Source organism: Malaclemys terrapin, assembly GCF_027887155.1.
Source record: "Malaclemys terrapin pileata isolate rMalTer1 chromosome 20 unlocalized genomic scaffold, rMalTer1.hap1 SUPER_20_unloc_5, whole genome shotgun sequence".
In the NCBI taxonomy this organism is placed as follows: Eukaryota; Metazoa; Chordata; order Testudines; family Emydidae; genus Malaclemys; species Malaclemys terrapin.
In genome coordinates, this window is record NW_026530192.1 from 115067 (window position 1) to 129604 (window position 14538).

At 58.6% G+C, this 14538-nt stretch overlaps 1 protein-coding gene and 1 long non-coding RNA gene across 2 annotated transcripts; both read right to left on the reverse strand.

Moving 5' to 3' along the window:
- Positions 1 to 2191: 2191 nt before the first annotated feature.
- LOC128829601 (uncharacterized) lies at positions 2192 to 3411 on the reverse strand. Its single transcript, XR_008443353.1, has 2 exons — positions 3113 to 3411; positions 2192 to 2765 (listed from the first exon to the last, which is right to left on the reverse strand). It is a non-coding gene; the product is annotated as an uncharacterized LOC128829601 (long non-coding RNA).
- Positions 3412 to 5827: 2416 nt separating this feature from the next.
- Positions 5828 to 14302, reverse strand: PLP2 (proteolipid protein 2). Its single transcript, XM_054015074.1, has 5 exons — positions 14132 to 14302; positions 8548 to 8703; positions 7653 to 7748; positions 6978 to 7068; positions 5828 to 6630 (listed from the first exon to the last, which is right to left on the reverse strand). The coding sequence occupies exons 1-5, from the start codon at positions 14219 to 14221 to the stop codon at positions 6611 to 6613; spliced, it is 453 nt and encodes a 150-aa protein (XP_053871049.1). The 5' UTR covers positions 14222 to 14302; the 3' UTR covers positions 5828 to 6610.
- Between the last annotated feature and the right edge of the window lie 236 nt (positions 14303 to 14538).

A 14538-nucleotide genomic window follows, 5' to 3' on the forward strand; every position in this document is an offset into this window, starting at 1 on the left:
GCCCCTCCCCAGAGGTGGCTGCATCTCAGCACCGGCTGAGCAATGGAGGGGGTTATTCCTTTTCCTGGCAGTAGAGAGTGTCAGTGTCATTGTAACGTGATCATTTATAAGGCCGGATGTGACCTGTGTTTTAACAAGTATCGGGGTAGCCGTGTTAGTCTGTATCCACAAAAACAACAAGGAGTCCGGTGGCATCAGGGCCGGCTCCAGGGTTTTTGCTGCCCCAAGCAGCTCAAAAAAAAATAAAAAAAGCCGCGATCGCGATCTGCGGCGGCACTTCGGTGGGAGGTCCTTCGCTCCGAGCGGGAGCGAGGGACCGTCCGCTGAATAGCTGGACCTGCCGCCCCTCTCCGGAGTGGCCGCCCCAAGCACCTGCTTGGCAAACTGGTGCCTGGAGCCAGCCCTGGGTGGCACCTTAAAGACTAACGGATTTATTTGGGCATAAGCTTTTGTGGGTAAAAAACCCGACTTCTTCAGATGCAAGAAGTGAGAATTACAGATGCAGGCGTTATTATACTGACACTTGAAGAGAAGGGAGTTACCTCACCAGTGGAGAACCAGTGTTGACAGGGCCAATTTGATCAGGGTGGATGTAGTCCACTCCCAACAATTGATGAGGAGGTGTCAATTCCAGGAGAGGGAAAGTTGCTTCTGTAATGAGCCAGCCACTCCCAGTCCCCATTTAAGCCCAAATTAATGGTGTTACATTTGCAAATGAATTTTAGTTCTTCAGTTTCTCTTTGAAGTCTGTTCCTGAATTTTTTTTGTTGCAGGATGGCTACTTTTAAATCTGTTATTGAATGTCCAGGGAGATTGAAGTGTTCTCCTACTGGCTTTTGTATGTTACCATTCCTGTCCGATTTGTGTCCATTTATTCTTTTACGTGGAGACTGTCCGGTTTGGCCAATGTACATGGCAGAGGGGCATTGCTGGCACATGATGGCATATATAACATTAGTGGATGTGCAGGTGAATGAGTCCCTGATGGTGTGGCTGATGTGGTTGGGTCCTCTGATGGTGTTGCTAGAGTAGATACGGGGACAGAGAAGGCAACAGGATTTGTTATAGGGTTGGTTCCTGGGTTGGTGTTTCTGTGGTGTGATGTGTAGTTGCTGGTGAGTATTTGCTTCAGGTTGGGGGGTTGTCTGTAGGCGAGGACTGGCCTGCCTCCCAAGGTCTGGGAGAGTGAGGGATCATTTTCCAGGCTAGGTTGTAGATCGTGGATAATGCGCTGGAGAGGTTTTAGCTGGGGGCTGTATGTGATGGCCAGTGGTGTTCTGTTATTTTCCTTGTGGAGTCTGTCCTGTAGTAGGTGACTTCTGGGTACCCATCTGGCTCTGTCAATCTCTTTTCTCACTTCCCCAGGTAGGTATTGTAGTTTTAAGAACCCTTGATAGAGATCCTGTAGGTGTTTGTCTCTGTCTGAGGGGTGGAGCAAATGCAGTTATATCTTAGAGCTTGGCTGTAGACAATGGATCGTGTGATGTGTCCTGGATGGAAGCTGGAGACATGTAAGTAAGTGTAGCGGTCAGTAGATTTCCGGTATTGGGTGGTGTTTATGTGACCTTCGCTTATTTGCACTGTAGTGTGCAAGAAGTGGATCTCTTGTGTGGACAGGTCCACGCTGAGGTTGATGGTGGGGTGGAAGTTGTTGAAATCCAGGTGGAATTCTTCAAGGGCCTCCTTGCCGTGGGTCCAGATGATGATGTCCCCAATGTAGCACAAGTAGAGGAGCAGAGCTAGGAGACGAGAGCTGAGGAAGTGTTGTTCTAAGTCAGCCATAAAAATGTCGGCCTACTGTGGGGCCATGTGGGGACCTATCGCAGTGCCGCTGACTTGAAGATTGTGTTTTAACAGACCCTGGGGAGGGCGGATCCCGGCTTGCTGGGTCCATGGTTCTCATCTGGGGTGGATGGGCCCTCTCACCCCCCCCCCCCCAACATCACTGGGACCAAACAAAACCATTTATCAGTAGTTTTATTAACCCTTTTCCCCCAAAAATAAGCAGAAATTAACACAAGCCACATGCAGGACCGGGGAGTGTGTGGGGGGAACATGAGGGGTTCGGCGGGGGGGTGTCAGTGCCCTGAGCATCACCACACCAATCCCCCCGTGTGCCATTCCCCACCCAGTCCCCCACCCTGGGGCCGGTTTCCTTGCATTAAGTTTAGTTCATTTAAAAAAAATCTCCTCCTTATATTAAAATTTATTTCCCTTGAAAACATCCCATGGGCTCCGGTTCTGGTAGGCCCTACGTAAACACATGGGTCATTCAGCCCTAAACAGCTGGCAATGTAACACCCTGTTAGCCCAGGGGAAACCGAGGCACAGAAAGAGTAAAGGCACTTGATAAGGGGACAGAGCCCACTAGACCCCGCTCCCCGCCCTGAGCTGGGGATAGAACCCAGGAGTCCTGGCTCCCAACCCTCCCCCCCTCGCCCACACCTGTTCTAACCACTAGACCCCACTGCCCTCATCCTCACTCCAGCCAACCTAGGAAGGTGGGGGTGGCATTGCTGGGGTGGGCGGGTGGCTCCCCCCATGCTATCCCCATTGTCAAGGCTTCTAAACATGGGTGGGGCCCTGAGGTCAGGGCAGGAATTGGGGATGGGGAGCTGGAGGGAGATTAGTTGCGGGGGGGATCTCTGCTTTGCCGCCCCCCCAGCAGTATGTACAAGAACCAGCGAGGTGGGAGGGGGGGGGGGGGCGAAGGCAGCAAAGCGGGGGCCGGGGTCCTGCGACTCCTCAGACACCCTCCGGGGATTCTGTAAGGAGAGAGAGAGAGACCACAAGGGGGCGTTAGAGAGTCAGGGATCACCCCCTATCTTCTCTCGTCTAGCCCGCCCCCCACCAGACCCATGGTGGGGCACGGTCTCCCCCTCCCGTCTAAAAACACACACCCCGGCCCCGTGGTGGGGCAGGGTCGCCCCCTCCCGTCTAGCCCACCCCCCTGGCCCCGTGGTGGGGCAGGGTCGCCCCCTCCCGTCTAGCCCACCCCCCTGGCCCCATGGTGGGGCAGGGTCGCCCTCTCCCATCTAGCCCACCCCCCCTGGCCCCGTGGTGGGGCAGGGTCGCCCCCTCTGTCTAGCCCCAGGGGGGTGGGGGCACTTACCAGTGGGGGCAGCTGTGTGGGTTTTCCGGAGGGTGGGGAATGTAATATAGGCATCATATGCAAACAGGATGCCAGCCAGGAGCCCAAAGACCTGCGGGGATGGGACCAAGCGGGAGTTAATTGCTGTATCGGTTGATTGCTGCTAACGAGCAGAGGATTTGCAGTGGGGATTCAAGGCCCCCGGATCAAGAGGAGCAGAAGATCCCCCCTCCCCAATTTTGGGCAGTTTGCCTCATTTCTTCCCCCACCCCAACATTATGATGCAGCCACCTCTGGGTCAGGCCTGGCGGCTGATTGCAAGGAATGAATGACAGACATGCTGCAGCACAGTGCCCCCATTGCCATTGTGACCTTTGAACTTTGACCTGGGAGGGGGTCAGCAGGATTTTGGCTTTTTTTTTTTTTTTTTGGTGTGTTCCCCCATTTAGATCAGTTTTTTTTTGATTGTTTAATAGTGGAACAATTGGGGGGTTCAGTTCCCACCCTCCAGACCCTCTTTGGGGCTGCGCTGGGGGGAAGGGGGAGGGGGGTTGCAGAGAATGGGGGTACAGTTATGTATGGGAGTACACCCTGTACTGGCCCCAGTACAGAATTGGGGTCCCTGCTGTGTCTGGAATTTAACCTTCCAATTTGTTTTTCTATTAAAGGGTTAATTTAAAGAAAAAAAAGCAACCTTTTTAATAAAAGAGTCCTTTAAAACCTGGATCCGAGTCTGAGCTGTCCCCTTGTGGCGTTATATGCCACTGTTCCCCAGGTGCCCCTCCCCAGAGGTGGCTGCATCTCAGCACCGGCTGAGCAATGGAGGGGGTTATTCCTTTTCCTGGCAGTAGAGAGTGTCAGTGTCATTGTAACGTGATCATTTATAAGGCCGGATGTGACCTGTGTTTTAACAAGTATCGGGGTAGCCGTGTTAGTCTGTATCCACAAAAACAACAAGGAGTCCGGTGGCATCAGGGCCGGCTCCAGGGTTTTTGCTGCCCCAAGCAGCTCAAAAAAAAATAAAAAAAGCCGCGATCGCGATCTGCGGCGGCACTTCGGTGGGAGGTCCTTCGCTCCGAGCGGGAGCGAGGGACCGTCCGCTGAATAGCTGGACCTGCCGCCCCTCTCCGGAGTGGCCGCCCCAAGCACCTGCTTGGCAAACTGGTGCCTGGAGCCAGCCCTGGGTGGCACCTTAAAGACTAACGGATTTATTTGGGCATAAGCTTTTGTGGGTAAAAAACCCGACTTCTTCAGATGCAAGAAGTGAGAATTACAGATGCAGGCGTTATTATACTGACACTTGAAGAGAAGGGAGTTACCTCACCAGTGGAGAACCAGTGTTGACAGGGCCAATTTGATCAGGGTGGATGTAGTCCACTCCCAACAATTGATGAGGAGGTGTCAATTCCAGGAGAGGGAAAGTTGCTTCTGTAATGAGCCAGCCACTCCCAGTCCCCATTTAAGCCCAAATTAATGGTGTTACATTTGCAAATGAATTTTAGTTCTTCAGTTTCTCTTTGAAGTCTGTTCCTGAATTTTTTTTGTTGCAGGATGGCTACTTTTAAATCTGTTATTGAATGTCCAGGGAGATTGAAGTGTTCTCCTACTGGCTTTTGTATGTTACCATTCCTGTCCGATTTGTGTCCATTTATTCTTTTACGTGGAGACTGTCCGGTTTGGCCAATGTACATGGCAGAGGGGCATTGCTGGCACATGATGGCATATATAACATTAGTGGATGTGCAGGTGAATGAGTCCCTGATGGTGTGGCTGATGTGGTTGGGTCCTCTGATGGTGTTGCTAGAGTAGATACGGGGACAGAGAAGGCAACAGGATTTGTTATAGGGTTGGTTCCTGGGTTGGTGTTTCTGTGGTGTGATGTGTAGTTGCTGGTGAGTATTTGCTTCAGGTTGGGGGGTTGTCTGTAGGCGAGGACTGGCCTGCCTCCCAAGGTCTGGGAGAGTGAGGGATCATTTTCCAGGCTAGGTTGTAGATCGTGGATAATGCGCTGGAGAGGTTTTAGCTGGGGGCTGTATGTGATGGCCAGTGGTGTTCTGTTATTTTCCTTGTGGAGTCTGTCCTGTAGTAGGTGACTTCTGGGTACCCATCTGGCTCTGTCAATCTCTTTTCTCACTTCCCCAGGTAGGTATTGTAGTTTTAAGAACCCTTGATAGAGATCCTGTAGGTGTTTGTCTCTGTCTGAGGGGTGGAGCAAATGCAGTTATATCTTAGAGCTTGGCTGTAGACAATGGATCGTGTGATGTGTCCTGGATGGAAGCTGGAGACATGTAAGTAAGTGTAGCGGTCAGTAGATTTCCGGTATTGGGTGGTGTTTATGTGACCTTCGCTTATTTGCACTGTAGTGTGCAAGAAGTGGATCTCTTGTGTGGACAGGTCCACGCTGAGGTTGATGGTGGGGTGGAAGTTGTTGAAATCCAGGTGGAATTCTTCAAGGGCCTCCTTGCCGTGGGTCCAGATGATGATGTCCCCAATGTAGCACAAGTAGAGGAGCAGAGCTAGGAGACGAGAGCTGAGGAAGTGTTGTTCTAAGTCAGCCATAAAAATGTCGGCCTACTGTGGGGCCATGTGGGGACCTATCGCAGTGCCGCTGACTTGAAGATTGTGTTTTAACAGACCCTGGGGAGGGCGGATCCCGGCTTGCTGGGTCCATGGTTCTCATCTGGGGTGGATGGGCCCTCTCACCCCCCCCCCCCAACATCACTGGGACCAAACAAAACCATTTATCAGTATTTTTATTAACCCTTTTCCCCCAAAAATAAGCAGAAATTAACACAAGCCACATGCAGGACCGGGGAGTGTGTGGGGGGAACATGAGGGGTTCGGCGGGGGGGTGTCAGTGCCCTGAGCATCACCACACCAATCCCCCCGTGTGCCATTCCCCACCCAGTCCCCCACCCTGGGGCCGGTTTCCTTGCATTAAGTTTAGTTCATTTAAAAAAAATCTCCTCCTTATATTAAAATTTATTTCCCTTGAAAACATCCCATGGGCTCCGGTTCTGGTAGGCCCTACGTAAACACATGGGTCATTCAGCCCTAAACAGCTGGCAATGTAACACCCTGTTAGCCCAGGGGAAACCGAGGCACAGAAAGAGTAAAGGCACTTGATAAGGGGACAGAGCCCACTAGACCCCGCTCCCCGCCCTGAGCTGGGGATAGAACCCAGGAGTCCTGGCTCCCAACCCTCCCCCCCTCGCCCACACCTGTTCTAACCACTAGACCCCACTGCCCTCATCCTCACTCCAGCCAACCTAGGAAGGTGGGGGTGGCATTGCTGGGGTGGGCGGGTGGCTCCCCCCATGCTATCCCCATTGTCAAGGCTTCTAAACATGGGTGGGGCCCTGAGGTCAGGGCAGGAATTGGGGATGGGGAGCTGGAGGGAGATTAGTTGCGGGGGGGATCTCTGCTTTGCCGCCCCCCCAGCAGTATGTACAAGAACCAGCGAGGTGGGAGGGGGGGGGGGCGAAGGCAGCAAAGCGGGGGCCGGGGTCCTGCGACTCCTCAGACACCCTCCGGGGATTCTGTAAGGAGAGAGAGAGAGACCACAAGGGGGCGTTAGAGAGTCAGGGATCACCCCCTATCTTCTCTCGTCTAGCCCGCCCCCCACCAGACCCATGGTGGGGCACGGTCTCCCCCTCCCGTCTAAAAACACACACCCCGGCCCCGTGGTGGGGCAGGGTCGCCCCCTCCCGTCTAGCCCACCCCCCTGGCCCCGTGGTGGGGCAGGGTCGCCCCCTCCCGTCTAGCCCACCCCCCTGGCCCCATGGTGGGGCAGGGTCGCCCTCTCCCATCTAGCCCACCCCCCCTGGCCCCGTGGTGGGGCAGGGTCGCCCCCTCTGTCTAGCCCCAGGGGGGTGGGGGCACTTACCAGTGGGGGCAGCTGTGTGGGTTTTCCGGAGGGTGGGGAATGTAATATAGGCATCATATGCAAACAGGATGCCAGCCAGGAGCCCAAAGACCTGCGGGGATGGGACCAAGCGGGAGTTAATTGCTGTATCGGTTGATTGCTGCTAACGAGCAGAGGATTTGCAGTGGGGATTCAAGGCCCCCGGATCAAGAGGAGCAGAAGATCCCCCCTCCCCAATTTTGGGCAGTTTGCCTCATTTCTTCCCCCACCCCAACATTATGATGCAGCCACCTCTGGGTCAGGCCTGGCGGCTGATTGCAAGGAATGAATGACAGACATGCTGCAGCACAGTGCCCCCATTGCCACGGCCAGCATTGACCGCTGGACAGTGTCCCCTGTTGAGCCCCACGGCGCCCCCCAGTGTCCGGCCCTGACTTGCAGGGAAGAGCGCCCCCTGCCGAGCCCCTGGCCCCGCTCCCCGCCCTCACGGTGCCCTCCAGCATCCGGTCCTGACTTGCAGGGGAGAGCGCCCCCTGCCGATCCCCCGGCCCCGCTCCCCGCCCCCACGGCGCCTCCCAGCGCCCGGCCCTGACTTGCAGGGAAGAGCGCCCCCTGCCGAGCCCCTGGCCCCGCTCCCCGCCCTCACGGTGCCCTCCAGCATCCGGTCCTGGCTGCCAGGGAAGCCAGTTGTTTTACCCCAGCTGCGATGCCAGCGCCGTCCCTGTGGCCAATGACGACGATGAGGGAGGTGATGAGGAAGAGCAGAGCACCAATCAGAGCACGGATGAAATCCTGGGGAAGAAAGAAACCGAAGGTAAGAAGCAGAGAGATGCACCGACCTGTCTTTGGTACGATGCACTCGACCGACATTAACCAAGTTTTTGGCATAGAAATTTCCTTGCATTTTGATGGAGTTGTTTCCATGGGAATTTCTATGCGTATGATAAATTAATTAACTCGTTTGCACAGAAATTTCCTGGCAGGTGAATAACTTGGCTCCTTTTTTAAATCAGAATTTCTTTGCATTTTAACAAATTTGCCATGGAAAATCCTGGTATATTAAGAAATTAATCAGGGTTTCGTGGGGGAATTTTCTCAGTATATGAACCCCTTTAATGGCCTTTTTTTTTTTCACTGGCATTTCTGGGTATGTTTGGTTTTAGATTAATATTTTTCCCCTGTGGCAATTTCTTCATTTATTTATTCTAAATCAACCATTTGTGTGTGCAGCAACATTTTTGTGTGGTCACACATCAACCTTTAAGAATTGGATTGCATTTTAACTGTTTTCTTGCTAATTCACAAAGTTCTTTTGCATAGCGATGTCTGTGCATTTTAACAACGTTTTTTGCACATCTATTTCCATGGGTTTTAACAAAGTTTTTTGCATGGGAATTTCTTTGCATTTTAACATAGGTTTTTGTGCTGTTATTGTCTTGCATGTTAATAATTTAAAACAAGTTTCTTAGGGGATCCCCCCCCCCCTTTTTAAGGGTTATTCAGAACAGCGAATTGTACAGAAGATTCCAGACACCTGGCAGTGGTATGTTATAGCTCCCCGCAATGGTGTGAATAGAATAAAACTCCTTACACTCCAGCCCCAATGCACAAACGCCAACTGCTTGTTTAATCCTAGCGTGTAGATGACGAAGAAGACGATTGAAAACACCATCTCGAAGATGGCCACACCCGTATAACCAGGGGTCCGAGAAGCACCGTAGCAGATCAGGATAACAATACAGAGGCCCTGTGTGGGGTGGAAATGGACAATAGTTAGGAAAATTGTTCAGCCAGTGCTAAGATGCAGCCACCTCTGGGGCAGGGCAGCTGGGGACCAGACGTACACCTTTCGGACAGGAAGTGAAAGAAAATCTTGTTTCCAGTGACTGCTGCAGGGGGATGAAAGGAAACAGAATGGGAGTGTCCCTAAACTGGGATATGGCCCGGACACCGGGGTTCCCATCCTGAACATAAGGCGGAAGGGATAAAGCGCGTAATGAGCAGAGCAGGTGAGTCTCATGTTTAGATGTTTAAATAAGTACAGCGCCCCCCAGTGCCCGGCCCTGACTGCCCGGGGAGAGCGCCCCCTGTCCCAGCCCCCCCCAGTGCCTGGCCCTGACTGCCAGGGGGAGAGCGCCCCCAGCCCCCCCCAGTGCCCGGCCCTGACTGCCAGGGGAGAGCGCCCCCAGCCCCCCCCAGTGCCCGGCCCTGACTGCCAGGGGAGAGCGCCCCCAGCCCCCCCCAGTGCCCGGCCCTGACTGCCAGGGGAGAGCGCCCCCAGCCCCCCCAGTGCCCGTCCCTGACTGCCAGGGGAGAGCGCCCCCAGCCCCCCCCAGTGCCCGTCCCTGACTGCCAGGGGAGAGCGCCCCCAGCCCCCCCAGTGCCCGTCCCTGACTGCCAGGGGAGAGCGCCCCCAGCCCCCCCCAGTGCCCGGCCCTGACTGCCAGGGGAGAGCGCCCCCTGCCCAGCCCCCCCCCAGTGCCCGGCCCTGACTGCCAGGGGAGAGCGCCCCCAGCTCCCCCCAGTGCCCGGCCCTGACTGCCAGGGGAGAGCGCCCCCAGCCCCCTCCAGTGCCCGTCCCTGACTGCCAGGGGAGAGCGCCCCCAGCCCCCCCAGTGCCCGGCCCTGACTGCCAGGGGAGAGCACCCCCTGCCCAGCTCCCCCCAGTGCCCGGCCCTGACTGCCAGGGGAGAGCACCCCCTGCCCAGCTCCCCCCAGTGCCCGGCCCTGACTGCCAGGGGAGAGCGCCCCCTGCCCAGCCCCCCCCAGTGCCCGGCCCTGCCTGCCAGGGGAGAGCGCCCCCTGCCCAGCCCCCCAGCCCTCCCCCAGTGCCCGGCCCTGACTGCCAGGGGAGAGCGCCCCCTGCCCAGCCCCCCTGCCCAGCCCTCCCCCAGTGCCCGGCCCTGACTGCCAGGGGAGAGCGCCCCCTGCCCAGCCCCCCCCAGTGCCCGGCCCTGACTGCCAGGGGAGAGCGCCCCCTGCCCAGCGCCCCGGCTCCCTGCAGCACAGCGCCCCCCAGGAAGGGCAAGGGGGTGGTTGGAGAGTCTGAGTCACGCTGTAATATTCCATTAGCTGCAAGACGGGCGTCTGCTTCTCTGCCAAGGGTCTGACTCACCCGCCGCTTTCCTGTACATGCCTGGGGAGTGGGGGCTAGTGGTTAGAGCAGGGGGGCTGGGAGCCAGGACTCCTGGGTTCTCTCCCTGCCTCTGGGAGGGGAGTGGGCCTAGTGGTTGGGGGGTGGGAGGGAGTGGGAGCCCGGACTCCTGGGTCCCACGTGGGCTGGGCGGGGCATTCGGGGCGCCTGGGGAATGTTCCAGCTCGAGTCACATCTGGAGGCTAAAAATACCAGCCCACGCTGGGCACACAAAGGGGCGAGTGTGTGGAGGGTGGGGGGTGGGGCCGGTCGCCATGACAACCACTAAATTCAACCAGCTCCCCCCCTGCCAAATATTCAGAGGGGGGGTGGAGTCTGTCACAGGCGGGGGCACATGGGGGGGTCTTAAAGAGGCGGTGCCTGCTACAGGTGGAGTGGGGGGGGCTGTGAAAGGGGTGGTGCCCCCTACAGGCAGAGCAGAGGGGGGCTGTTACAGGGGCAGTGCCTGCTACAGGCGGAGCGGGGGGCTGTTACGGGGTGGTGCCTGCTACAGGCGGAGCGGGGGGACTGTTACAGGGGCGGTGCCTGCTACAGGCGGAGCGGGGGGCTGTTACGGGGTGGTGCCTGCTACAGGCAGAGTGGGGGGCTGTTACAGGGGCGGTGCCTGCTACAGGCAGAGTGGGGGGTTGTTACAGGGGCGGTGCCTGCTACAGGCAGAGTGGGGGGTTGTTACAGGGGCGGTGCCTGCTACAGGCAGAGTGGGGGGCTGTTACAGGGGCGGTGCCTGCTACAGGCAGAGTGGGGGGCTGTTACAGGGGCGGTGCATTGAACAGGCAGAGGTGATGTGGGATGTTACAGGGATGGAACCTGCAACAGGCGGAGGGGCCGTGGTGGTGGTGGGTCCTAAAGAGATGGGGTCCCCCCGGCGAGCACTTAACGGGCCAGCCCGCTGTGGCAGCCGCCCTAGCAGCGGAGGGGTGGGGAAAGCGAGGCACCAGACAGGTCTGGACAGGGCGCGGAACTGGGTATATGTTCCCCACCCACCCGCACCTCGGTCCTGCCGGGACCTGCTGCTCCCACGCCCACCCCAAAAACGCCCTTTCTCCTCCCCGGGAGAACATGCCCCTGAGCCTTAAAGGAGCCCTGCCCCTTTCAGAAGGAAAATCAGGACAGTGGGGTCTAGTGATTAGTGCACGGGGGGGCTGGGAGCCAGGATGCCTGGGTTCTCTCCCCGGCTCTGGGAGGGGAGTGGGGTATAGTGGATTGCAGCGTGGGGGGGAGGGAGCAGGCTGGGAGCCAGGACTCCTGGGTTCTCTCTTTGGCTCATTTCTCCCTTTGCAAGAGCTGGGCAGGGCGGCAGGGTGGTTAATCATTGATTCTGGGTGAGGTGCAGGGGGTGGGGGGCAGGGAACAACCAGATCTGAGGGGCAGACGGTGGGGTGGAGTCAGGATTATAGTCCCCCCCCCACCCCCCACAAATAGACCCCAGCCCCTGGGGCCTGGAGAGGGAGCTGTCCTAGGCCCAGGATCACAGAGACCCTAAAACACACACACCCCCCGCAGACATGGGGCACTGCCCACACCTCCCCTTCCACAATGCAAACACACACACATCCCACAGCCCCACCCCTAATCTGCACACACCAACACACGGCTAGATACACACAAACACACCGCGCCCTTCCAGCCACATGGCATCCACGCCCTGGCGCACACACACACACACACACACACACACACACACACACACACACACAGGCGACACATGCAGTAACCCCACACACACACACACACAGACACACACAGACACACATGCAGGCAGCACATGCAGTAACCCTCCCCCCCCCACACACACACACACGGCCCTTCCAGCCACATGGCATCCACGCCCTGGCGCACAGATACATACACACACACATACACACACACACACACACACACACACACACAGGCGGCACAGGTGGTAACCCCCCCCCCACACACACACAGACACACACAGACACACATGCAGGCAGCACATGCAGTAACCCCCCCCCCCCACACACACACACACACCGCCCTTCCAGGCACATGGCAGCCACACCCTGTCGCACAGATCCACACACACCCTGCACAGGCGGCACACATAGTAACCCAGACACACACACACACACACAGGTGGCACATGCTGTAAACCTCACCCACGCACACTCACAGCCGCATGAGATAGGCCCCACCTATAATCTGCACACAGCAACACACGGCTAGATACACACTCACACCCCGCGCCCTTCCAGCCACATGGCGTCCACGCCCTGTCGCACAGATACACATGCACACCCTGCACAGGTGACATACACAGTAACCCTCACACATACAGACAAATACAGATGTTCTCTCTCTCGTGTCCGGGACAGCCACACCCAGGAACATGGCCCCGGGAGGCCGAACAGGACACAGCCTGCAGGGAGACTCTGGGAGTGTCGAAATAACGGAGGAGGGGAAGGAACTAGGATGGGCAGCAGGAGTCCTGGCACCCAGCGCACCCCCCCCCGCGCTCTAACCACTAGACCCCACTCCCCTCCCAGAGCCGGGGAGAGAACCCAGGAGTCCTGGCTCCCAGCCCCCCCTGCTCTAACCACTAGACCCCACTCCCCTCCCAGAGCCGGGGAGAGAACCCAGGAGTCCTGGCTCCCAGCCCCCCCTGCTCTAACCACTAGACCCCACTCCCCTCCCAGAGCCGGGGAGAGAACCCAGGAGTCCTGGCTCCCAGCCCCCCCTGCTCTAACCACTAGACCCCACTCCCCTCCCAGAGTCGGGGAGAGAACCCAGGAGTCCTGGCTCCCAGCCCCCCTGCTCTAACCACTAGACCCCCCTCCCCTCCCAGAGCCGGGGAGAGAACCCAGGAGTCCTGGCTCCCAGCCCCCCCTGCTCTAACCACCAACCCCCACTCCCCTCCCAGAGCCGGGGAGAGAACCCAGGAGTCCTGGCTCCCAGCCCCCCCTCCCTTTGGGTGTCAACCCTGTTTGAATCACAGTTCCCTCCACTCAGTTGGCGGGAGCCACATCCCAGCTCTGCCCGCAGGTGTTAACCCTTCGTGGGCTGAAGCTCATTCATCTCCAACAGGGTGGTAACTCCCCCTCCCCACCCGAGAAATCACACGCCGCTCTGGACTGGGAGCCAGGACGCCTGGGTTCTCTCCCTGGCTCTGGGAGGGGAGTGGGGGCTGGTGGTTAGAGCGGGGGCTGGGAATCAGGACTCCTGGGTTCTCTCCCTGATTATGCGAGGGGAGTGGGGGCTGGTGTTTAGAGTGGGGGGGCTGGGAATCAGGACTCCTAGGTTCTCTCCCTGGCTCTGGGAGGGGAGTGGGGGCTGGTGGTGAGAGCGGGGGCTGGGAGCCAGGACTCCTGGGTTCTCTCCTGGCTCTGGGAGGGGAGGGGGGGCTGGTGGGTTAGAGCAGGGGGGGCTGGGAGCCAGGACTCCTGGGTTCTCTCCCCGGCTCTGGGAGGGGAGTGGGGGCTGGTGGTGAGAGCAGGGGGGGGGCTGGGAGCCAGGACTCCTGGGTTCTCTCCTGGCTCTGGGAGGGGAGGGGGGGCTGGTGGGTTAGAGCAGGGGGGGCTGGGAGACAGGACTCCTGGGTTCTCTCCCCAGCTCTGGGAGGGGAGTGGGGGCTGGTGTTTAGAGCGGGGGGGGGGGGCTGGGAGCCAGGACTCCTGGGTTCTCTCCCTGGCTCTGGGAGGGGAGTGGGGGCTGGTGGTGAGAGCAGGGGGGGGGGCTGGGAGCCAGGACTCCTGGGTTCTCTCCCCAGCTCTGGGAGGGGAGTGGGGGCTGGTGGTTAGAGCGGGGGGGGGGGGGGCTGGGAGACAGGACTCCTGGGTTCTCTCCTGGCTCGGGGCGGGGAGTGGGGTCCAGGCAGTGCGAGCAGTGCGTGTGGACAGACCGGGTCCGGACCCTGTTCCTGTCTCTACGGGGCGCCTGTAAGAGATGACACGTGTGGCTGACACCCAGGGGCGCCTCCTTCCTCCGCGCGCCCCGGGACCCCCCGTCTCTGCTCCGCGCCCCCCCACCCCGGGCCGTGCCCCCCCCCCCCCGGGTAACTCACAATCTCCAGCGCCAGGACCGTGCCCTTGTGGGAGCGGAGGAAGCTGGTGCATTGCCCCATGCACCCCGGGGTGCCGCCAGAGGAGTCCATGGCCCCGGAGAACCCCCAGTCGGCTCCGGCTGTCAAGCGACTGTCAACGCGGGCAGCCGACGGGGCAGGGCGGGGGCCGGGCGGGGCGCGGGGGGGTGGGCGGGGCTGGCCCTTTAAGAGGAGCCGGGGGGAGCATTGGGTGGGGAGCGGCCCGGGAAAGCGGGCGGGCGCCGGAGCCCGCTTAAGGTGGCATCGGAGGGCGCCGGAGCCCGCTTAAGGTGGCGCTGGCGGGTTAGGAGGTGTGGGAGGGCCCAGGGGAGAAGCCCCGCTGGTTATGGGGCGCTAGAGACAAATAACAGAGGAAGCCAGAGGGAGGG

Bases quoted from the DNA above. Each gene is read 5' to 3' on its own strand.
- PLP2 (XM_054015074.1), bottom strand. From the start codon at position 14,221: ATGGACTCCTCTGGCGGCACCCCGGGGTGCATGGGGCAATGCACCAGC. The intron at 8,704-14,131 runs GTGAGTTACCCG...CACCCCACACAG, and splicing joins CGGTCCTGGCGCTGGAGATT to GGCCTCTGTATTGTTATCCT. The intron at 6,631-6,977 runs GTAAGTGCCCCC...CTCTCCTTACAG, and splicing joins CCACACAGCTGCCCCCACTG to AATCCCCGGAGGGTGTCTGA.